At 37.4% G+C, this 26,837-nt stretch overlaps 1 protein-coding gene and 1 long non-coding RNA gene across 2 annotated transcripts; both read right to left on the bottom strand.

Annotated features, from left to right (window-relative positions):
• On the bottom strand, positions 1–23,684 carry LOC135771863 (uncharacterized). The gene is made up of 4 exons (XR_010543093.2): positions 23,426–23,684; positions 1,732–1,797; positions 828–946; positions 1–637 (listed from the first exon to the last, which is right to left on the bottom strand). It is a non-coding gene; the product is annotated as an uncharacterized lncRNA (long non-coding RNA).
• On the bottom strand, positions 4,858–8,157 carry LOC141282459 (uncharacterized). Its single transcript, XM_073815432.1, has one exon. It carries the CDS (start codon positions 8,045–8,047, stop codon positions 5,093–5,095), a length of 2,955 nt encoding a protein of 984 aa, XP_073671533.1. The 5' UTR covers positions 8,048–8,157; the 3' UTR covers positions 4,858–5,092.
• Positions 23,685–26,837: the final 3,153 nt, after the last annotated feature.

Consider the following 26,837-nt stretch of genomic DNA (forward strand, 5'->3'; position numbering starts at 1 on the left):
TTTGCTCAGGCAGGTAACGTTAGTTTACTGTAACAAGGTTGTCAGCAAAGCATAAGCAGTGTTACAGTGCATGAATATTACATACACGTTAAACAAACACAGAAATTAAAGGTTTAAAATAGTCATGTCATTTTCATGTGTCTGTGACTTTAGATTATACAGACGAATACATACAGGATTTCTTCTAAACTGATAAGATGGCAAATTAGGTGCTATTCCCCTCAGTCGTCTTATCAATTCTTCTTCTGAATCATGTTCCCAGATCTTTTTAAAAGCAAAGGCTTTAATTCCCTGATACGCTTGTAAACTTGTAAGACTACCTCTAATGGTATATCTGCCATTTTCGGCTAGACATCTTGTCAAACAGGGTGAACTTACAGTGAAATAAATCACACATTTATCGCTCATATTTAAGACCTTTTTCAGATAATTCTTCAGGCGAAACTCTGAATGCTTTGTGTTTATACCTTTCAGAGCTTTCGCAGCTATGAGGTTATTGCTCACATACACTTCATTATTCCGAATTGTGTTTTTCACTCCATCCGTTATCAAATCTTCACCTGAATAGCTGGAGTTTGTGAGACAGTTCTCCCTCTCAACTCTGAATGCTACGGCATATTGGCCGAATTGTCCCAACCTAGAAAACATGAATCCGTGGGAATTTTATTTTGTTTAAAAGTTTACTGAATTTATGAAATAAACCAGTGTTAGTAGATAATAAATATTTTGTTAATAGGACACAATCCTTAAGCATTTTATAACTTTCACTTTGTTGTAGAAACTTCTATCTTGTTATTTGTAGATGATTTTTAAGTATGAGTGCTTACTGGTTCTCCAAGGTTTGCACAATACGTGCAAGGGTTTGTGTGTCCACATCTTCATTCTGTGTACTACAGAGACGAAACAGAAAGATCCAGACGAGACTCTTCTGTGCTAGAGTGAGAACCTGAAACAAACACATCACACATCACAAACACATCACATCACACATCACAAACACATAATTGTGGACATTTTAAAGCGACAGTGCATTACGAGGTATATACATTTGATCAGTATGTGTGTTCATCCCTTTGACATTTAATTGAACAAACATCGTAATAGATTTGCAGTAATTGCTGATGCTAAAGTAAACATATAATTAAAGTTCTTGCAAACACTAAGCAAGTTTTTAGTATTATACAGTAGAATACATTTAAGTGAGTGAGTGAGTGAAGTGAGTATTTGCCAATGTATGGTAACCCATACTTGGAATGTGACCTCTGCATTTAACCCATCCAGTGAATAGTGAACACACGCACTGCAAGTCGTGAACACACAAACAGTGGGCAGCTATCCCTGCAGCGCCCGGGGAGCAATTAGGGTTAAGGTGCCTTGCTCAAGGGCACCACAGTCGCAACCTGCCGGTCGTGAGCCTCGAACCGGCAACGCTCGGGTTACAAGCCCGACAGTCAAACCACTAGGCTACAACTGCCCTATATACCCGTATTGTACATTGTCTTGCCAAATTGTTGGCAATGAATTTGCATGGGTAAGACCTCACACAACCTTTATCCACTGGATTTAAGTAATCCCAGGGCTAGCTGTCACATGATTAAGCTTTCAGATGGTCTTTCATGAACAAACATTTATAAATAACATTTCTAAGGCCCTATACAATTGAAAACTTCTGCACAAACTTCAAAGAGTTCATTTAAAACAGAAACATTAACTTACTAAAGTGAAACTTACCATTGTGACGGTTATGAATTATGAAGATGCTGAAATGTTCAAAGCTGAGGTACAGCAGTTTCTTCTCTGGTGATGATGAAGAGAAAACAAAGCTTATATAGAGTCTGAATTGTGCAAGCAACTATATTATGATTGGTTTAGTGGTGTGTCATGTGGGTATCTATTTAAAGATTTGGTCATGTTTAAGCAAAGTGAGAAGTTTCCATTCTTACTGATGCTATCTGAGCATTTGTTAATAGTACAGCAGAGAGCAACAGGAAGTAATGAGAGCAAGAGAGAGGAAATGACCATCAAATTCAGAATTTTTTTATCTGTACAGCATAAGAATTCCCCCAAGATCAAACCCATAGCCATTGCACTGTGTAATGTGAGCTAACAAGAAAATACAGCATATACATAATACATTTTAGAAAAGGTTACAGCCCCGGTGACAGCTTTTGTTTTATGAGAGTGAAGCAAAAAACAGATAACTTCACACACAAATAAAACATTTTTTATAACAAAACACAATAATGAAGCCTCTATGACCTCTTATTAAGTTCTTATGCTTTGAGCGAGCATAAATTAAAATATTGAGACTCTTAAATTTGGGGATTTTAATATAAATTAGAAATGCTACTTGATGCTTTAATTAATGACTTAAGGGTTTACAGTGAATTTTCATATCCATAGTGTGAACCTGCTTTAATTTAGCATTTTTCATTTAATTTAAATGATTGCAATTTAATTGCATTGCAAATTCAGATTTTAAAGTATCTTGCATATAATTGTCCTATGCAGAACCAAAAGTCCTGTTAAGCCCCCCCGTAGACCCGGCCCTGCCCCTTGGTAACTTTCAATAGCAGGGGACTATTTTTGGGCACTGCATAATATCACTACGCCTGCTACAGCCATGTTACGGCAGTAAAGTCCTTGATTATTACGCCAGAATAAGAGTATAGTTCCTGGCTATATCTGCCTAGAAAATCACAACTTTTAATTTTCTGTCGGTCTTAGTACACAATGTAACTACAGAAGAGTCAAGTTTTAAATAGGAAACCTATTGAAACTCATTGAGTGCAAAGCTAATGGTCTAATCAGATTGTACTGCCAGACCCGGAGATTGGCTGAATGGATTCCAAAGCGCTAAATATCAAATGTTTTGGGGAGCTGGAAAATTTTACTATTTTCAAAAATGTGGAATTTCCCTTTAATGCTGAAATTTGTTGATAAAATGGGTGTAAAGTTAATAGAGTGTTATTTAGCATTATGCATTGAATTTGCTATAGACAACAGCTTTATAATACCATCCAAGTTGTCCATGTATTTTTAAACATAGTAAGAAGCACGTCAAAGTTTTAATTTATGTTGTGTAAGCTGACACCCTCGTCAATGTTTACAAACATCATGTACTGTAATCCAGGGAAGTTCTTGTAAGCAATGCATATGAAACTGTTCTCATTCATTTTTGGCAGATAGGGATCAATGGCTTCAGATGTACTTTCAACCCCTGAGGAAAACGTGGAAGTGACGATGCATAGAGTCTATAGTGTAAAACTTTATGTGTCTCTGCTCTTCGACATTTTTAGCATATATGCTATATCCTGTGAAACTCTTTTTTAAGGTGTGAACAGATGAGTGTGTGAAAATGTCGCTAGAACTGTAAACAACGGTTTGTTCATAATTCAGATGTGCTCAGTCTTCTTAAAACTGATCTTGACACTTTATTAATAATTTTTTTTAGAATTGAACCACTATAACCTTGCCTTGCACTTTAATAGTGTAAAACCTTCAGCGGTGATTTCCCAGACAGGGTTTAAATTAATCCAGAACAAGACCTTCTGGATTTTCATGAATTAGGAAGTTTTCAATTGAATACTGAAATCCAGCTCATTGATGGCAACATCATACTGATGTTTAGTTCCAGACTCCCTCATAGCTGAAAAACATTAAAGTGTGGCAAGTTTAAGGGCAAGAATGAAAGATGATTGGCAGAGTACACACACAATAATACCAGCAAGGTTCAATCTAGGCAGTGTAAATTACCATGGATAAATTCTAATATATTGCAACTCCTTAAACAGAAGTCTTCTCCCCTTAAATCAGGGGTGTCCAAAGTCGGTCCTGGAGGGCCTGTGTCCTGCAGAGTTTAGCTAAAACTTCCCTCAACACACCTGCCTCAAAGTATAGTATGCCTAGTAAGACCTTGATTAGCTGGATCAGGTGTGCTTGATTAGGGTTGGAATAAAACTCTGCAGAGACACCGGCCCTCCAGGCAGGGGCGCCGCTAGCAATTTTGGGCCCTATGAAAAAAGGCCCCCCCATACCCATTTCGTACCAAACATACAATCCAACCTACTGTAGCTATTCAAAATCTTTGTCTGTAATTTAATAATACAGAACTATTTATTTTGATATTCTTTTGACCACAGTTATCACTATTTATAGATACCTAAAATGTCTGCAGCTAAGATTTATTGTGCAATGCAAATTTAATTGAAAAATACAGTACATTAAATCAAATATTCAGAGAAAATGCAACATTCTTAAAGATTAAAGATAAATGTGACCATGCCTGTGAAAACCCAGCTGAAGTATTTCTTTGTGATTTACTGTTTTCCACATAAAATCATCCTATATAATGTAAAGAACATTTTGTAAAAATATAAACTTGATATCTTTAATGTTGACTGAGTAATGTCATGTCAGCTATTAAATCATAGTGAAATTAATGCTTGAAATTAAACTGTGATGCTTTTTATCTCACAATAAGATTTGAGGCTTTAGTCTGATTTTCAGAGACAGTCTTAGTGACACACTGTATACTTGAGCTGTTACACACACGACATTGTAACATTTAAAAATGGCGAACAACAACAATGCATCTTTTCTATGTAAATTCTGCCTGAAATAAGACTGGGTCAACAATGCTTGACCAAAGCGGCGTGGTGAACTTGAACCTGCTTACATCACGAGGCATTTTTTGGACCCAACATTCAATAGGAAAATTCAACTGCAGTAGCCACCGTTCAACTTGAAGAGGGCAGCACTCAGACGTTTTTACACCATATATTGTAGTATTGAAACACTTTATATCCAAATGTCAAAAAACTTACTAAAATTAGATTAGATTAGATCAGCCTTTATTTGTCTCACAAGTGAGAAATTTCAGCATTTACAGCAGAAAGCAAAAGAGAAAAAGTATACATATTATATAATACAATATATTAAACATGAGATACCACAATAAAAATAATTAAAAAATATAAATACTTTATACCTACAAAATTATAACTATAAAAAACCAGTGCATTCATCATATTTACATAAATGGCTTGCTTTCCATTCCACTTAATCACAGATTCTATATAATAATTCATGATCAACAGTTCTGGTTATAGAGTCTCACAGCTGCAGGGAGAAAAGATCTCCTGAATCTCTCGGTCACACAGCGTGGATGTATCAGTCTGCCACTAAAAGAGCTACTCAGAGATGTTAAAGACCCATGAAGGGGGTGGGACGAGGTCTTTTGTATGGATAACAGTTTAGCTCTCCCCCTCCTTTCTCCCACCACCTCAACTAGCTCAAGTGGACAACCTATCACAGAACTTGCCTTCTTGATCAGTCTATTTAGCCTCTTCCTATCAGACACTGTAATACTGGAACTCCAGCATACCACACCAAAAAAGATGGCTGATGCCACAACAGAATCATAAAAAGTCTTGAGAAGTGGACTTTGAACTCCAAAAGGTCTCTTGAGCAGGTACAGTCTCTTCTGGCCCCTCTTATAGAGGGCATTAACGGTGTCAGAACAATTTAATTTATTGTTTACCTGGAAACCAAGGTACCTGTTTGAGTCCACAATCTCAATATCCAACCCCTGAATATTCACAGGTACTGTGGGGCCACTCTTACTCCTTCGGAAATCCACCACCAACTCCTTAGTCTTAGCTGCATTTATAACAAGGTGGTTTTGATTACACCAGACCACAAAGTCCTGATTTAGTTCTCTATACACACCGTCATCCCCGTCGGAGATAAGGCCAACGATGGCAGAGTCATCAGAGAACTTCTGAAGGAAACAGTCCGAGGTGTTAAAGGTGAAGTCTGCAGTATAGAGTGTGAAAAGGAACGGTGCCAATACCGTTCCTTGTGGTACCCCCGTACTGCAGACCACCGTGTCAGACTGACATTCCTTGCTCCTCACGAACTGCGGTCTATTGGTGAGATAATCCAAGATCCAGGCCGCGAGGTGGGGATCAACTCCAGCATCTCCTAACTTATCCTTCAGCAGTACTGGCCGGATGGTGTTAAACGCACTGGAGAAATCATAAAACATGATCCTCACAGAGCTACCAGCTTTCTCCAAGTGAGACAGTGATCTGTGGAAAAGGTAGATGAGGGCGTCATCGACTCCAATGCCAGCCCGATAGGCGAACTGGAGTGGGTCCATTGATGGATTCACCAGGGGACGGAGATATCCCAGGACAAGTCTTTCAAATGTTTTCATTAAATGAGACGTCAGAGCCACCGGTCTGTAGCTGTTCATGTCCTTGGGGTGCGATGTCTTAGGGACAGGAACCAGACATGATGTCTTCCATAGCTGAGGTACCTGCCCCAGCCTCAAGCTCAAATTGAACATGTACTGAAGAGTATCACACAATTGATCAGCACAAGACCGAAGGAGCCTAGGACTAATGCCGTCTGGTCCAGCTGCTTTCCTCATCTTCAGTCTCTTCAGCTCTCCTCTCACCTGGTTAACAGTAACAGTAAAAGACAGTTTAGAAGTTGTAATCTGAGAGGTTGGATAATGAGAAGTAAAAGCTCCAGGGATATGAGGCTCAAGACCAGGTGTCAGTGATGGTAATATGCTTGGTGGGAGTGGCTGGACAGTAGGAGGAGCAGATGCCTGATCAAATCTATTAAAAAAAATGTTAAGGTCATTCAGCCACTGATGGTCCACCTCAGATTGTGGCGTGATGGCTTTATACCCAGAGATGGTATTCAGGCTCTTCCAGACCCCTCTGATGTCATTATTTTGCAGCTGATCCTCCATTTTCTTCCTATATCTGCATTTGCCATCCCTGATTTTTTTCCTCAACTCCCTCTGCACAATTTTTAGCTCTTCTTTATTTCCTGACTTGAAGACCCTCTTCTTCTCCCTAAGAAGCACTTTTATATCTGGAGTAATCCACGGTTTGTTATTGGAAAAACACCGAATATTTTGTTTGGGTACAGTGTTTTCAACACAAAAATTTATATAATCAGTAATACAATGTGTCAGGTCGTTTATATCATCCCCATGATCCTTTATCAAAACGTCCCACATGGTCATCTCAAAACAGTCTCTCAAGGTCTCCTCCGCCTCCTCCGACCATTTCCTCACTGTGTGGGTCACAGCTGGCTGCCTGCATACCAAAGGTTTGTACACAGGCATGAGATGCACCAGGTTGTGATCAGATCTTCCCAACGGGGGGAGAGGAGCAGAGGTATATGCATCCATGGTGTTAGTAAATAATAAATCCAGTATTTTATTGACCCTGGTATGACAGGTGACATACTGCTTAAAAGTGGGCATAATCGAGGACAGGGTGCAGTGATTAAAATCACCAGAGATAAGGAAGAAAGCATTTGGGTGCTGTGTATGCAGTCTGCTGGTAACATTATGGATAAATTCACATGCAACATTTGCATCAGCTGATGGAGGAACATACACAGCTGACACAATAACATGTGTAAACTCCCTCGGCAAATAGCCAGGACGCATGCTTACTGCTAACAGTTCTATGTCCTTATCACAGTATTGTTCTTTAACAGTGATGTGATTTTGATTACACCATCTGTTATTCACATACACTATCAGTCCTCCTCCTTTACTCTTACCGCACACTCTCGTCCTGTCAGCCCGTCTCATCTCGAAGCCACGCAGCATAATGTCTGTGTCCGGAATTTGCTCCGTAAGCCATGTTTCCGTAAACACCATGACGCTGCTCTCTCTGTACTCCCACTGATGCCGCACTAGCGCCCCAAGCTCGTCCATCTTGTTGGAGATCGATCTTACATTCCCCATAACAATAGAAGGAAGAACTGGATGGTATCGTCTCCTTCTGACTCGTCGTCTTATTCCAGCACGGCACCCTCTCATTTTCCGCCTCAGCTCTGGGGGGATTTCAGGTCTTTCTCTCAGTAGCAGCGCCGAGCTGCGGAATGCTAACAGCTGATCCCTAGTGTAAACAAAGGGACCGCTGCCAGCTACCCCGTCTCCGAAAACAACCGTCATAAAAAGTGTTCCAGTGAGTAGATAGGCCAGCAAGACCACTTCAATATTACTATACATACTAAAAAAGAAAATATTGCAACAATATATAAAATATGAGTATATAAAAATATATAAAAAGGAAAAGAAGGCTCGTCGAGCCGGAGCTGCTGCAAATAGGCTGCCGCTGCGTGCAGCGCCTCAAAATCAAATGAACAGCACTAATAAAACCCCATTCTTACAGATCATTAACTAAAAAAAGTTGGTTTCAGGTTTAGTTACTCTTTAAGAAAACAGCTTTACTGTTAAATGATTCTTCAGACTGTTTTTTAATCAACGGGGCTCTAAAATGAAATGAATGACAACTATAGCAGATTACGACAGATTTCCATTGATTTCTTAACCCTGTTGCAAGTTGAGAAGCTTTAATATACATAACTGGACCAGTTTAGCCTTAGTTGCATTTCAGTTTTATCACAACCAACTCGATTTACGACTGCATAAAAATCCTTCCTTGGCATATTGCGTTACAAAACTAGTGTGTAACTGATCGCATTTCTAGTTTATGTTAATTAGCTTATACGGGCTAAGTTAATTTAAACAGCTTATAAGGGCTGGCTTCGCGTTAGAATCATAACATAAAACAGGGAACGTAAATCCCCTTGTGTTTTTTTTAACTGGGGTGAACAGAGCGAAGACTTTACAGTGGAAAAAAACTGCATTGTATTGCTCCAGCGTCATATTGTGTAAACTGCATTTATAGTAAGGAAGTGCACATATGCAGATATCATAGGAAATAGCAGTAAATACACACACCTTGCTCTCTTCTGAAGTTCACGCGCACTGCAAGACCGTGGATTGAAGACGGCGCTAAAACGCAGAGTAAAGACGGGGCGGAGCTAAGAGGGCTCAGCTTAAGGGGGTTGTGTGTGCGGCACATTCTGCCTGAAATAAGACTGGGTCAACAATGCTTGATCAAAGCGGCGTGGTGAGCTTGTGGCTGGGGCCCTCAAAAGTTCATGGGCCCTTAGAATCGTCCTAACTTCCCCCCCCCTTACGGCGCCCCTGCCTCCAGGAGCAGGAGTGGACACCTCTGCCTTAAATATACAGGTTAAGTCAAACACCGGAGAGTAAAAATTATTTCATACAAATTAGAAACAGATGTACTGCTGAAGTGTGTAAGGCTAAGGCGGCCTCTTTTCAACAACAGATCATTTTATCCACTACTAGTCCAAAGGCGTTATGGCAGACCCTTAAAGTCATCACCGGCAAAAATGTAAAGAAAAAGAATGTCAATATTCAAATTTCCCTATGGTATACTATTATTTCAAGACTGCAAGAGCTTTTAATGAATACTTTGTATCCAGGGCCGGCTCTAACCCTTTGCGTGCCCTAGGCGAGATTGCGTTTTGTGCCCCCCCAACATGAATGAACAAACAAACAATAATGCTCTTATACTGTATTTCCCACTATAAAATTAAATCGACTATCTCAAATAATAAAAAAGTAAAAAGTATTAGATGAAAAGACACGTTCCACCGCATTACTTAACATAAACAGCCGAAGCTAAACAGTCGCCAAATATATTTTAATGGACTACAGTATGAGACACAGTAGCACAACTCTCTCTGAAGTTTAGACTTCAATGAGTTCTTATCACGTCTGATTGTAGCTGTACCGGACACATCAACCTCATGTGCGTCTGTTCATACAGAAAGCTGCTCACTTTAGCGCATTTTATGGTTTCATTTTTTAAAATCACCTTATTGTTAACATTTGTAAGCATTTGAAAGATGTGCAAATTATCAACTTTTCCCTATTTAAATTTGCGTATTAATCCGCGAATCCCATGCGAGGCGAACCGTGGGTCATGATCCGTATGGATCACAGACCAACTGCGATCCTTCACAGCACTGATGGCTTTCTTCTCATCTTTTTCCGTTTTCGTCCCTGTGTGCCAGAGGGATAAGTATACCGCTTAATTTTAGATCAATTCGCCAGCAGCTGAGTACTTGCCTAACGTAATGCAACCTCCCTCCCACTGCCGACCCCAGAGGGCGCCAGTGCCCAAACACATTTGTCGCCCTAGGCAACCGACAAGGCAACCTCCCTCCCACTGCCGACCCCAGAGGGCGCCAGTGCCCAAACACATTTGTCGCCCTAGGCAACCGACTAGTTCACCTATAGAAATCGCTGGCCCTGTTTGTATCATCTGTTAAAGAACTGGCAACCAATTTTGCAATCCCTTGTTTTTCACCTGTTCTCTCTTTAACATCTGATCAGTTCTCATTTTCTGAGATCTCACAGAATGAGCCTCATTCAATGAGGTAATAAGACTATTGCAGTCAGTAAAAAAAAATAAAAAAATTCAATCTGGTCACTTACCACTAAGGATATTACTAAACCAATTGCACGATTATATACAGTGATCGTGCTTTTAAAATCCACAGTAATCTTCCAAAATGGTCCCATCACTGCATTGCACTGAAATGTTCAAACGCGCTTTCTTTTCAGCATTATATAAACACGCTGTTACATTTTATTTCCAAATTCAAAATGCTAATACACCAATATCTGTTTTTACTGAACAGTTACACTTGTACGCACTGATTGTTTTTAAATTGTTCTAGTTTTGTCTGCATTGATTGTGTTTTTAGTCCTTGTATTTGTTTAGTTATGTTTAAAAGTGTGTTTTTTATGTTGTGAGTTGTGCTTTACGTTCTGCAGAACAGGAACCTGCTGGAAACCATTTTTTACTGAGACAGGCCCGTTTAAATTGTATCTGGATGTTACTTTTTAACCTTTACTGTATAATAAATGAAATGAATGTTAAGATGCAGGCAAAAGAGCAGTGGTCCAAGTACTGAGCCTTGAGGTACACTGGTATTGAGACATTGGGGTTCGGAGATGTCACATCTCCAGGATACTCTAAATGACCTAACTGAGAGGTAAGACTTGAAACAAAGTAGCGCTGTACCAGAGACACCCATAGCCTTGAGGGTCGACAGGAGAATGTTTTGATTGACAGTGTCAAAAGTGGCAGAGAGCTCCAGTAGGATCAGTACAGAAGATTTGGAGGCTGCCCTTGCCTGCCTAAGTGCTTCACAGACTGAGAGCAGTGCAGTCTCGGTGGAGTGACCCCTCTTGAAACCTGACTGGTTGCTGTCCAGGAGGTTATTGTGTGGAAGAAGAAGGAAACTGGTCTAAAACCACACGCTCAAAAGTCTTGGCATTGAAAGGAAGGAGAGATACGGGTCTGTAGTTTTCTAACGTTGCAGGGTCAAGTGTGGGTTTCTTCATCAGCAGGGTTATCTGGGCCTCTTTGAAAGCTGCGGGGAATATACCATTGGAAAGAGATGAATTGATAATGTGGGTAAGAGCAGGGAAAACCAATTGACAGATGGGCCTGAAGGAGATGGATGGGTATGGGATCTGACGGGCAGGTAGTCGGGTGCTCAGAAGCAGAGGCCTTGGAAAGACCGCTTCAGATAGGAGAGAGAAGGAGGAGGCTTTTCTTTACCACAGCACTCCCGGCTACCCAGTCTCACAAAATTATGTACCTATAGTCATGTAATTTTTTGATTCTTTTTTGATACTGTCATTTTTCCTGATCGTATCACGAATTTCTGTTTATGTGTCATTGTCACGTATTGGTTACTCAACTGCTTTTTCCTATTTTCAAACCATTTTCGCTTTGGTTTAGGCTTAGATTTGGTGTTTGTGTTAGGATGTCACTTTAAGTATTGGTTTATACATTTTTTTTCTGATCTATTTTTTATATTTTCTAAATTTTAAACCATTTTCGCCTGGCATTAGGGTTAGAGTTGGGTGTGGGTAGGGATGTCATTTTATGTAAATTTAACCCTAAACTGAAGCGACAATGGTGAGAAAATAGGAAAAACAGTTAAGTAACCAATACGTGACAATGACACATAAACAGAAATTTGTGATACGATCACAAAAAACCCCCCGCGAAAATTCGTGACAGTATCACAAAAAATAATCAAAAAATTATGTGACTATTAGGTAGGCCTACTTGTGTTTTTACTCCCTCCCTGCACTCTGCTGCAGTGCGCTCTAACCTAAAGCACTTTACTGTTCAAATCCACCACTTCAGCTTTCCAGAAAACAGCAGCAATTGGCGATAGGAAAGCAAGAAATTACAGTAATAAAACATTTTTCCAAAAAGTGCAATTTGTCTTCTTTAAGGAGCAATTTAAATTATTTTGATGGCACAAATAGTTAAAGAGATTACATTGTTTAAGGCAACACATCTCCTCAGTGAATCACTCATTCCCTGAGCAATATATCTTTTCTCAAAATCTGTGTAGTCACTTAACTTGGCATTTACAGACAGTAAATTTAAACATTAAAGTTACCTTAATTTAAGTAAGTTTTCAACTAAATTTTGTTTTAGCTCAGTAACTTCAACTGAATTGGCTCAGTTTCAGAAAAGAAATTACAGCTTTAGAAAGGAAATCATGACGGACTCTGTTATTAATCTTCATTCTTTACAGATGCACACCAGTAATGTTGTTTGTAAGGTATGTTTGTAAAAACTACAAAAATGTCCTAATTTAAGTAGGTAAAGCTCACATTATGTGTAATTTTTCATTTTCTGTTGATTTTGTGTTAAAATAAAACACAGGTTGTGTTAAAAGTAACACTAAGGGCTCTATCATACACCCGGTGCTATGCAGCGCGCAATGCGCGACGCAAGTGTCTTTTGCTAGTTTCAATCATTTTCACGCTTAGTGCAACACGTTGTTTAAATAGCAAATGCATTTGCGCCCCTGGGCGTTCTGGTCTGAAACGAGGTGTGTTCAGGCCAGAGGTCTTCACAGGTCCACTTGGATCCGAAAACCCAAGGTCTGACCCAAAGACCAGAACTCTCTCGCGTGTGTGCGTCAATGTCCTTTTACAACCGCTCCTCTGTTTGCCAAGAGCGCTCGTGACATTGTGTGGCTGGCGGTAGGTTACATTTTTTTGAGACAGACATGTCAGTCAATTTTAAATGTACATTTTAGCGGTTACCTTGGTGTCGTTAGATAACAAAATAAAACAAATGGAGCAGCGAGCCAAATTGGTTGTAAGGCCACCGTAGTTTCTTTCTGTCTGACTACTGTGTGCGGTGCTGCAGACTGCACACAGGTTGGTGCAGTTTACATTCGGGTTCAGTCGGGTTAAAAAAAAATTCCACTGTTACGTGTGGGACTTGGGTCTAATTTTCTCGGGTTTGTCTCGGGTCAGGTCTTTCGTTTAAAATTAAATATTTATGCACGTCGGGTTCGGGTTTAAAGTGATTCGGGTCATTTCGGGTCAGGTACATTTTTTTGGACCCGAGAAGACCTCTAGTTCAGGCGCATTGTTGCTATTTTGAGGCAACTAAAATAGACTATGCCATTGACCAACAAAAACCTGGTCTTAAGTCTAAACTCTAAAGTCAATGACACAATATTGTTTTTGTTATTTAATGTGCGCATTAGTAATATGCGCCTATAAACGGGACGACAATGCGCGTTTGCTTATCACATGGATGCGCAGCAGCACATAAACGTTTTAAAATGTGAAAAATCAAAGGATTAAAATGTAAAAGATTATCATTGAATCTCTTGGACATAAATGAGGACCAATTATGAGATGTTAGAAGGCGTTAAGAGCTGCTTCCTGTAGCCTGGTAGTAATTAAATGTTTTGCTTTAAACAAATGCAAATATTGCATATATTTTGTTATTTTATATATTATATTGTGTTTTTTTAAATGATAACCCATGGATTTATTGTATATGATGATTCTACCTGTGTATATGATGAGATGAGAACCGTTTCTTAAAGCAAAGCTTTTCAAAACACTCACGGCGCTGTCCAAGTGGTGAAGGCTCTCCACAGGTTTGTAAATTCTTTATCTCCTGTTTATTACAAATAAAGTATTTTTAGAATTCAAATCTTTTCTTGCATATTTGTAAATTATTTTTTGAGATAACACAGATCATGTAGGCTATCCATTCACCACTTGTGAAAATGCTGTTATTTTGTCCTTTTCGTTTAATTTAAATTAATGTGATTCAATGTTCAGTGTTTTAGAAGTAAGTTGCAGGTACATGTGTCATTTAGATTATATTTAGATGAAAAAAAAAATGTTTCATTGTAGGTGTATTACATCCTGTAAAACTTTGCATTTAAGGTGTGAACAAGTCTGCACCCGCATACCTCATAAATGTGAGAGATGAGTATGTGATAAAGCCACCGGACTGTGAGAAACCACAAATTTCTAATTCGGATGCATGAACTCTTCAATCTTCTTACTGATCTTAACACTTTAATAGTGGAAAACCCCTAGCAGTTAAATTTTTAATAACCATCAATGCACTTTAATCTTCTTCTTCACTTACCTGAAACTTTGATACTTTAATATTTATAACTCATTTTTATCAAACCTTTGTGGCTTAATCATCATTATTGTTTGATTAATTACACAATTTTTTCCAGAATCTTTCAGGTTTAAATTAAATTTGCAATCCAGCATTTTCAATGCGGATTTCATTTTCCCTAGAGGTAAACAGCTATACAACTGTAGTCTGTTGGGGATGAATGCAGCAAAACTTTTTACAGTAGATGGGAAATAGTCTTCTTTTGCTTTGCACATTGCAGTAAACTGCATTTATAACAAAGAACTACAAGGGGCCCAGGTGTCATGACAATCTTATTAGTTAGTCCATGCACATTATCATCTGCATCTGATGTTGACTTTGCAGCGCTGCGGATTGGAGCATGGGGTAAATATAGATGACAGGGAACCATAGACTGTATAAAGCGAGTGGAGCAGAAGCCTGCCGCCATCTTAAAGGAGTATTAGGGATCACAAATTTATGTACAGCATCAGTGCCGGTCCTAGATGCTGGGGGGCCCTAAGCAAAGCTTTGTGAGGGGCCCTCTGTCAGTGCATTCAGACCCTTATAGCATAGCACACATACATCTCGGAGACGTCTATTTGATGTCTGCGTTTACATCTGCAAGATGTCTTATTTAAATTGTTTTCTCATCTGCAATACGTCTGTGAGACGTCTCCTAAAAGATGTCATATAGACATATTGAAGATGTCTGCAAGACGTTTTTGATTTAGAATGTATGTAAACCAGCTCTTTTCCTTTATAAGATGTTTTTACACACCAGATGTATTCCAGATCTCCAGATCTTTACCAGACATCTCACAGACGTACCTGTGCTATCTGGGTAAAACCCAGTCAATGTTGCTGTTAGTTAGTTGTTAACTAACCACATAGTGTATTATCTTATAGCTGTATAATATTCCCATATGCACATTACTTTGAAACCCTGACTGATAAACTTGCTGATTATAACATGAAACATGTATTTGCTGATAAGTTGTTTTGATTTAAAATGTGTTGTGAGAAGCACTAAAAAATTAACCTGATCTAAATGAATGTAATGAATCAAATTAAATTACATATAAATACATACTGTTAATACACAGGGGTTAAATTGGGATTTGTTATGTGGGGGGGGCTCTGTGGGGAGGGGTACTTCGAGGGGTAACATGTTTAATACTGATGACAGCAAAGCCACTGGTGTGTTTCAATGACATTCTGGACCTCTGATAGGATTTGATAAGTTTCAGCTTTAAAAGAGCATTTCACCCGTAGAAACATTAATCTTTATTGAAAGTGTTATATTTGTAGTCGAAATGTAACATACATTTAGAATTTGGTGCCTATTTTACAGAGAAAAGGGGTGTTTGTAGTCTCATTCCCTCAACAAAGACATTGCACTTCCTTCTTTCAATGATAAAAAATGATGATTTTTACATCATTGAAAGAAGGATGTGCAACACTGAAATCTGTATTTATCCTGTCTCAGCGGCAACGATGCATGACCATTCAAAAACATGACTGGGGTTCTAACTATACAAAGCTTAATGCAAATGGTCCCTTTAAAGCTGTCACAGAGGTTGACCCCAAATACACTAGTCAACATTCGAAGTGGATCAAAACCATTCATAAAAGTTTACATAAAACCAATCCCTAATACCCGTTCTTGTCTTAGGACAACTTTAATAAACTTTTTTGATCCACTTCAAATGTTGACTAGTATATTTTAAAAATAGTGTCTGATTTTAAATATTGCAAATCTATGAGTTTGACACCCTATATCCATTTGTTGCACATGTCATTATGCACAACTGATCAAACTTTAAAGGAAGTTAAAAGAATCAATCTCCTTGAATAATTCTAGGCATAAGATGCCCAAAAAGACTCAATTAACAAGATAAGGTACAACACACAGTACTGTATCAGCAACATGTCTTAGAAATTAGCCATAGAGATTCCCTATGCTGGTCAGCAGCTACAATCATATAGTTAGGTTTGATTTGTGTAATCAAAATACATTATTTTATTATCTATACAATGAGTTATATCCAGTGTTATCCAGTTAACATACTGTAATTAAACGAGTGACATATACTTTAATCCTTTACAAATTTCAAGTCTTCTATTAAGTTTTCTCGACGTGGGCACCATTCTTACCTCTCTCTCTCTCTCTCTCTCTCTCTCTCTCTCTCTCTCTCTCTCTCTCTCTCTCTCTCTCGTCAAATTATCCTGCACGAGAGCGCGTTCTTGAAGTTCAAAGGAAAAAGCGCGTGTTTTCGCGGCAATTGCGTCACCCAATTCGCGTCATTTGAATCGCCCCATGCTAGGACACGTGTCTTTACATTGACTTAATCTGCTCGCGCAAATCCTTTATCTTGTTCCCTTGCTTCACGTTTTTTTCCCTTTATTCTGCTCCAGACGGATAGCTTTGTCTTTGTTTTAAATCAATGGTGGGCATATAATATGCGCATCGTTACCAAATCACTCTTCTGCGTCATGCACGCGGCCGTTTCTAAATTTGAAGGCTGCAACCTCCGGATCATGTCGCATATGCGCGCTGCATACGTCATCAAGCCTGATTTATTTAAGTTAAATAAGCATTTCATTTGCAAGTCATAAGCATAATATAACAATTAACCATTAACTAAGAATAATAGTCAACATTATAATTGTTAATATTCTAAAATACGTTTTTATGACGCATATGCAGCCTACAAATGTGACCTCTGAAGGCTGCAGCCTTCGGATTGAGAAACTGCCTGCATGTTGTCCGAGTACATATCAGTGATTTAAGAAATCATTAAATATTTTTAAAAACCCGCACAAATTCGGAAGTTTGCAAATTATTTAAATTATAGCGTCTTGTTTTCATTAAACATAATAATAATTTTTCTTTGATATAATGGTTTTAAATAATTCTGAGATCAAGGGGGCCCTCTAGTGGTGCGGGGCCCTATGCAAATTGCGTACTTTGCGTATAGGAAAGACCGGCACTGTACAGCATACTGGGCTAATCACTTTTTTCAAACTGTTTTGAAATGCCCATATTGCTGCATGGGCAGCAACAATTGCTTATCCAAGATTATCTTGTCTTTGCAGAATTGTTGTAATTCAGCCAAATTTGAGGGTTTTCGAGCATGAACAGATTTTTTAAGGTCATACCACAGCATATCAATATTGAGTCACTTCAAAGTTTTCCTTTTGTTTTTTTTTCAGCCATTTAGAGGTGGACTTTGATGTGTTTAGGATCATTGCCCTGCTGCAGAACCCAAGTTTGCTTAGCTTAAGGTCATGACCAGATGTCTGGACATTGTCCTTCATAATTTTTTTAGTAGACAGCAGAATTCATGGTTTCATTTATCACAGCAATTCTTCCAGGTCCTGAAGCAGCAAAACAGCCCCAGACCATCACACTACCACCACCGTAATTTACTGTTGCTATGATGTTCTTTATCTGAAATGCTTCGTTACTTTGTGACACACACCCTCCAAAAAAGTTCAGCTTTTGTCTTGTCAGTCCATAGTATTTTCCCAAAAGTCTTGGGGATCATCAAGATGTTTTCTGGAAAAACTGAGACAAGCCTTTACGTTATTTTTTTTAATAGTCACAAAATATTTTGCTAATTTTTCTGTGTCATTGTCACAGATCTCAGCATTTTTCCGTGTCAGTTTCACGTATTGGTTATTCTAATTGTTTTTCCTATTTTCTTACCATTGTTGCTTGGGTTAGAAAGACTTTCTGTTACATAAAATGACATCCTAACCCAAACACAACTCTAACCCTAAAAGCAGGCGACAATGGTTTAAAAACCAGAAAACAATTTGTATAAACCAATAGTTAAGGTGATACCTAACCCAAACTCCAAATCTAACCCCAAACCCTAGTGACAATGGTTTAAAAATAGGAAAAACAATTGAGTAACCAATATGTGAAACTGACACGGTAAAGAAAGTCTGTGGTACGGCCACAGAAAATGCGGAGATCAATGACACGGATAAATGAGCAAAATATTCCGTGACTATAACATGGAAATGGTTGCATTTGTCTGTCTTTGTCTATTTGTCTAAAAAAAATAAATAAAATAAAACTTCAGTCTCTCTTCACTGTCCTTTCTAAATAAAAGTAAAAGAGTCAAAAACTTAGTCAATATCCTACTGTATTTGGCAAAACGTCCTTTTACCGGGTAAAAAACACATGCACCTCGACGCGTTCGTGCCATCATTCATCCACACTCTTAAAAGTAGAGGTGCATTACAATGCCATAGAAGAAACTTTCCAGTCTAAATTGTTCTTCAAAGCCTTTAACGTTCTGTTTCACAAAAGGCTTTTTAAGCTGAAAAAAGGTTCTTTAAATAATAAAAATGTATAAAGAAATGGTACCTTTGACTAAATGGTCCTTTAGGGAACCAGAAAAGGTTTTATGTGATTGTGAAGAATCTTTTAAGCACCTTCATTTGTAAAAGTGCAATTTATCTTTTGCTTACTTGGAGGACTTTGCTGCTAATTCAATGTTGAGTTTGATGGACTCTCCCACCAATGCTATTTTTTTTTAATTACCTGATGCTGGATTAAGCTATTTCTAGCGGTAATATTTGATGAATGAATAATACAGTATGTGCCCAGAGCATTCAGTTGATATCTTTATCTCATTTTTTGCTAAGATGGCATTTAGAGGATTTTGCATATGAGCTCCTCATTTTTTTTACTCTAGGGACCACTAAGATAACTAGAAAAAAATATATTCTACTTAATTTTTACAGAATACATCTGTTTTTAATATGATACAATACAACCTAACATTGTTCCATCAGTGCATGACATGAAGTGTATTATATTTCTACATCTGTAGCCTGCAGTAAGCCGGTCAAACAGCCATTCAGCTGTTAAATCCAATACTTTCAGCTTCCAGCTTCACATTGTGACCATTGGTTAAAATGGTCAGAAAAAGGGTACAAAAAGTCACTGACAGCTTTTGTACATTATCTTCTGAGAGTGTTTGGTTGTAATATTTTGTAGTACATAAAAAAAAGAAATTAATGAGCGTGCCCCTGCATGTTTTGCCAAAACTAATTAGGATAGTAACACTCAATGACTGTGTGGCTTCCCGGAAAGGTCTAGTCTCATACTAAAATCGATGTTTGAGTTGTCTTAACTATAATGACAAATATCACTGACATTGTTTTGTCTTGAGATACACACATTTAATGTTTTTGTAAGATATGTTTGTGAAGACTTATTAAAGGGTTAGTTCACCCAAAAATGAATTTGGTTACAAACATTCTTCAAAATATCTTCCTTCGTGTTCATTAGAACAAAGAAATTTATTCAGGTTTGTACAACATGAGATTGAGAAAATGATGACAGAATTTTCATTTTTGGATGAACTATCCATTTTAATGTCCTACAACTAATGCATAGTATACTGGCTTTAATCTAAGTCCTGTCTGGGAAACCGACCCACACACAAAAATGCAGTGTTATTTTCAATCCAACGTTGGATCAGAAATGGACTAATCCAATCCATTTGGTTGTAATTTAACCTATGCTGGGTTGTTTTAATCCATTGTTGGGTCCAATTTAAATACAGTATTCTGTGGGTTAATTTTACCCAATAGCTGGGCTTGTCTCTTTTTTGACCCAACACTGAGTTGCATAGTGTTTATCTCACCTTTATTGTTGCATTCATAATTTCCAGAATTGTTTATGTTTGTTTTATATGTTTTATTTAAGTGTTTGTCTTACTGCAGGGCTCTGTTTCACTAACTGGGGTTTGTAAAGTTGAAATGAAACAAGATTTATTTTGAAAGTTGATGATAAATACACTGTAAAAAATCCAATTAATGAAATGTTGGACGGGCAAAAATATATAAGTTAAACCAATTTTTTAGTTTGAGCTAGTTGAGAAGACATATTATTTTAAGTCTAGATAAATCTGTGTTTAAAACATTAAATGAATGGTTATTTTCAAATCCAGTCAACATTCAGAATGGCTAGTGTTGACTGAACTAATTAAGACAAATCAGGTAAATATTTGGACTTATGACAGCTATGTTTACTGACAACAAAATGCTCAAAATATTACTGTTATTTGGTCACAAAATGTAATTGTAAGAGTTGTTCAGGCGTGAATGTATGTGCTTAAAGTTAAAATATGCGGTCGGTTAATAAAGATAGCGTCTATTTAAAAATGTGCTCGAACACTTTCGGACGGAGATGAGCTCCAGAAGAGCTCCAGAAAATCACCGGCGCTTAAGCGCTCACACCCCGCCCAGTGCAGCCTCGCTTCGGCAAGCGCATCAGAAATCGACTGCTGGCTCTAATATCTCTGTGGCGTTTAAACGTGATTTAATTCATTTAAATTTCTCATACTTAACAATGAAAGGGTTATGTTTTAAATCATATTTTAGGATTGCACTTAATTGATATCGCTGTTGAGTGATGTTTCATATCTTTTACATTTGTTATAACCGGACTGCATGCAAATTTGAACTTCAGAGCTGAAGGAGCGGATGGAGAAATAGTCCCAATATCATAATTGCAAATTCATTTTCCGAGGCCAGATTAAGTTTGAAATAGTTTGTCAAACCAGATTAAATTGGGGGATTTTTGGCAGTCTAAAGGCCTCAGTAAAGGGAAGAGTTATTTGGTCTGCTATCTTGTGTCACAATTTTCAGTGTTCCTGCAAAGCAAAAAACAAAGCAACATGCAAAAACATACACAATCATAGACATACCCATACCCCCGTTTGGCACTAGATAGTTGACCAATTAAATTTGAATCTAAATATTCTCAATGTCTTTTGGTGGATCTGAACCGTTTAAGTTTGAAATGCATGTAGTGTTATCACTTTTCACCATCTGAGGCCTGTCTGGCCATTACAATATAATGTATATCATAATGTGATTACAATATAAATTACATTATCTTAAAATAATATTTATTAAAATAACAATTTTATAACTGGTCTCAAGGACTTCTAGTTGGACATTTTAAAATCTGCAAAATTAAGAACACTTTTCTCTACATTGACCCTAAGGTAGCAGATGCATTAACATGTCACCTAACAACAACAGCTCTCCGTTGTTTTAAACCACAATCACATGCTGAGAGACTCCACTCTTTCCTCAGCTGGAATTTTTGAAATTGAGCACAATTTTCTCATGTTTTTAGCTGAGATCTCACTAAGTGTTCTTTAGATGTTATTCAATTTGAATATGGAAAAGGAATAAAGGAATTTTAAGCAGAGCAAACACAAATGCTGTTTTCTATTTTAAAGGCTTTATCTTTATTTAGTTAAAGACATAAAGAGGTGTAAAAGACTTTTATTAGCTCCCACTGATTCACTTTATCAGGAAATCTGTATTCCTGTGATGATTTCAGGATTAGGCTATATTACACACTTTATTTTTATGAATTTCACTATCTTAAAACAATTGGACATCAAATTGCTATTTAACAATTTCTACAGTTTTATAGAGAAACTACAAAGACTTATCTTCTCCAATTTCCAGAAAACTAGGTTACATTTGTTTATTTAACAATTAACACGTCATCATAAAGTAAGGATTAAGCCTATAACTTTTAATAGTGCTGACTACACAGTACTGTATATCATGATGTTAATTATGGCATTAAATATCACTTTGATTGATTTACAGAAAACAATGATGCATTTTATTTGTTACAACTTAGCTAAACATCTCACTTGAAACAAGGAGAAACAGCACATATTTTCTGAGAGGGGGTTTAGCCCTTTTAATCTCAGTGGTGATTCTTTCTCAGTGAGATAAGATCACACGTGTTTTATTGACCATTGTTAAAACAGTTTCATCATTATCTTTCTGTACATCAGTCACAGCTTTAGCTCAATTTGCCTCATATCAACATTAGGGAATCCTGCAATTATTTAGGAGTTTTAAGATGTACTTTTTTCATTCTACACTTATCCAATCCTGAGTGTTCTTTAGGAGATTCACTCACAATCATTATTAAATCCCTACTTGCTTAATATCCAACATTTAGTTCCACTCTGCATGCACTGAATCTCTAACTCCAACAATGCTGCCTTCAATCATTTATACACTTACATTTATCTTTAATTCACATAATTACACTTATCTCCTTAACTCATCAGATATAGTTAATACACTGATGTTTGCAGCAGCATTTAATGATTCAAAAGGACCAATATGAACCTTTGCTTTATTTGTGCTATTGCCATATCAATCTGCTTTCCCAAATTCACTTCTCATATACAAATACATTAAATTGCACTGTAATTTTCATTTATCTAACATCCTTTATTTAATTGTTAATTCTTGCTCAGAGGAGCTTGTTATTTAAGTGTTGCACATGTGATGTGACAACATGAATAATCATATAAAGGATTTACATTTAGTCTCTAATGTTTACCCTTAGCTGAGAACCAGAATAAAATTTGGATGTTACTCCATTTTAAGTTTATCTTTTGTTGTTTTAACATACAAAAGATCTTTGATTTGCTATCAAAAATAATTTATCCTTCTCTACACTGCTGTTGTAATGCTGTGTAACGTTATTTCCATTAACAGAGTTATTATCGCCTTTTTGCGCAGGTTTGTTTACATACATGGACGCATCGACTTGGGCACGGAGGTTTCTCATCTCATCCGACTAGACTTTTATCATTCACGGAGATTCGCTAATACTTTACGGGTTACCGACATAGTTGCGAGATCGTTTCGACGAACAAATAGATAATCGCCACGGCAATATTTCCACTTTTAGACTCAAATTTACGACTTTTCGTAATGTACCGCGATAACATTTAGTCATTAGTCCATGTAAAATTCACTCCTTCTGAGTGTAAACGCAGGAGAAGATGTTTGATTCGAAGCGCGAGTTAATGTATTATTTTCTTATCTGCATTGCCACATTATATCCCTGACAGCGGTGTTGTTGTTTCAATGTTCATGCCTTTACGGATTTCTCCGGACTTTCACTGAGTTTACGGTTACCGCCCATTCTACAACATACGGGTGCATTTATGCTCACCCTCAACATTTCTAATAGGCAAATAAAATCAACTTACCATCACAGCTGAAGATAGAAAAGTAGACGTTTAAACCTCCTATTTTGCGATGAATGGAATCCTCTATGGTTGAATTGTCGCGCTGGAAAGCTTCCTGAAGTACCACGTCACTTTTTCGGGTGTACTACGTCACCAGAATTACGTCACCTGTGGTATACGTCATCACGTCGGGATCACCAAGCTGTAAGACGCCACCCAATTGGCCCAACGTCGAAGTCCAATGCGTGGTGAAGGGATCACGTGATCTTGCCGTCCGTAGCGCTTCTAGAAGAGTAATTCCATTTATTTAATTGGTTTCTTTGACCTCTGTGGTTAAATTATAATCTGACTCCAATTTCTTAGTTACCAATACTATTCTGATGCTGATCATAATTTATAAAATTATTATTATATTTATTTAGAATGAATTATATTCACATAGGGAATAAGGTGTAATTCTGAAGGTGCTAAGGCAGTTCCATACAGCTGGGCATAGAGGCATTCTCCTTCTAACTTAAGTTAAAGTTAGAGGTTTCTCCAAACAAATTGAAAATAAGAGGATCCATCTATGTTTTAGGTTGAGGTTACTCCATCTAACCTTAAAACGGGGAGGCAATTACTCCAGTAATATTTTCAATAGAGGCAATTCTCCTAATCTATGCCCCCTTCAATACATTTAACTTAAACCCTGAAAATATAATAAAGATTTGACAAGTTTTGGAATGAATAAAGATTAACAATTTATTTTGCCAGGCAGGTTATACTTAAATCAATCATTTGGTTATTCAAATCAACCAATTACAAATATATCCAAACATTCACTAAAAGATCAGCATAGAAAAATAAACAGTAAACATAAAATAAAATCATACCTGGCAATTCAAGACACACAGCAGTGTGGGAAGATCTGACTACAGAATGCTTCCATAAGGTTTGAATACACACAGAGTGTGGGAGCTTCTGAGTACAGAATGGCTCCCCGAACATCTAGCCAGGCCACCTTTTATACACAGCGTGAGACAAAGACATCGTAAAACTACAAAGTCCAGTTTGACCTGCACCAAATGTTCCTAAAGAACATCTGGTCAAAATAGCCAGAGGTGTCCTGGCAAAAACCCCACCTCTTAAAGAAATGCATCTTCTATCTAACCCCTTGAACCATCTTATTTTAGATATATAGAAATGAGACCTTTTTACTCATCGCACCATGACCTTTAAAATGATATTACACATGAATATGTATGTAAAACACAATCTTAGAACCCCATAATATGTATACATTACATTTCAGCAGATACTCAGTGATGTGAGCCAAAAGGCTAACAGTTCAAAAACCTTTGTGATGAATAGATTAACACATCAAAGAGTTGTATATCTGAAGACCTCTTTCATCTACGGGTCACATTTGGGTTCCCAACACCCCCTGAGGTTTAATTGTTTTACAGTGTCTTTTCATAAATAAACTTAGTTTATTGTGTTAACAACACCACCTGTTTACAGTGTCTCTTCATGAATAAACTTAAAGTTGATGAATTATAATCCAGTACTACACAATCTTAGATAAAACTTCTAAATATACCCGTGTGTGTACCCGTGTGAGCCTGCGTGCGCGCGACCCGCTCGCGCGCGTTTGTGTATGTACAGTATGTGCGTGAGTTTTTAATTTAAAATATCTTAACTCGGAAGGATCTGGATCACAGGTCATTTCATCTGAGATCAATCCGCACGCAACAGCTGGAATCACTTACTGATTCACAGGACACAAGTCATCAGCCGTTTCCTCAAGTTCACGTCAGGTGCAACACATCCTCATCCCATGGCGTCAATATTTGACGCCACTTGACCATGCGTCAATATGTTACGCGGAGGGTATACCCTTCGCGTCATTTTTTGACGAACTGGGGACTTCAATACTATTAGGTACGCGAAATTAAACAGTTGTCGCCTGACATTGGGGTTAGGGATAGGTTTGGGTAGGGATGTCATTATGTAAATCTAACCCTAAACCGACGCGAAAATGGTAAGAAAATGGTACGAAAATAGGAAAGAGAATGCAACGGACTCAATAGTATTGAAGTCCCCAGTTCGTCAAAAAATGACGCGAAGGGTATACCCTCCGCGTAACATATTGACGCATGGTCAAGGTAAGTGGTTGTAATTAAATGTTAATTTTAGAACATATTAATCGGCAAAGACGCAAATACTCGACGTTTTTGTAATGATATTTTTGTAAAGATATATTTAAAAGTGTGTTATGTTATGTGTCCGAAGTAAAGTGGAGCTATTTTAGTAAAGATAGCCTTTTTATAGGTGGTTTACCGGACAGGGTTTAGAACTCGGTCTTTATTATAATTGGGACATTTTTACAAACACACTTTATAAAATACAATACTGGCGTGCATTTTGAGACAAAACAATAGTACGTTACTCATATGTTAAGTGATGTCAGTTATTTTAGTCAGTGATAAGCCCTGTCCGAGAAAACCGCCCAATAGTGTTTAATTATGTGTGATGTCTGAGGGAAATTTGGCCTAACGTTAACGTTATTTTAGGGAATAAAGTATTTCACAATCAAGCTTTATTATATTAAACATGTTATTTATGTATGTGTGTGTGTTTATATTCCTCTGTTTATCAAACCAGAGCGGTGATGATGCGGAAATGCAGACCAGAGGGCTGAAGAAAGTCTCCTAAATGGCCATGGTGATGTTCTGACTGACTTTGGAGTGCTTTTTGGACTGTTTAATGCCCTCTATTTAGAGAAGACTTAATTCTGTATGTTCAGTCTGTATGATAAGTGAATAAGTGAATAAAAAGCTTTTGTTTTCATGTGACTGAAGTTAATTATTTTGTTAACAACACCAGCATAAATTATTTGATAAATAATTTTAAAATGTTATAAAAAAATCCCAAATAATAAATATTAATTGAAGTAACACATAAAACATTGAGTGAATACTTAAATTTTAATTGACAGAGTATTTGCTGTAAGATTCAACTGATTAAAACATTTTAGTTGAATGAACTATAAAGCTAATTGAGCCAACATACTTTTTTATATTTGAGTCAAGTTTGGGCCAACTAAAAAACATCAATCCAGGTAACACTTTGGAGACAGAAATTGAGTGAACGTAAAATTTCTGTGGAACTAGTTACTAAAAAATAATTCATTGAGCCAACAATTTATTTTTTACAGTGTACATATAAATGAGAATTTACAGTATATTAATATTTCTCTTTAGAATTATACATCTTATACATTACACAACAACAAATCTTGTTATGAATCAGCAGTATGCAGTATTTCTTTTAAACAGTCTACTCATGATTGCAGACTTTGGTATCAGCGTAATTTAAGTGACAATTTCAATTGAATTAATTGTTTGAATATCAGCACATCCATTAATGTGTTAGACATGACATTTGTTTATTT

Source organism: Paramisgurnus dabryanus, chromosome 8, assembly GCF_030506205.2.
Source record: "Paramisgurnus dabryanus chromosome 8, PD_genome_1.1, whole genome shotgun sequence".
Lineage (NCBI taxonomy): Eukaryota > Metazoa > Chordata > Actinopteri > Cypriniformes > Cobitidae > Paramisgurnus > Paramisgurnus dabryanus.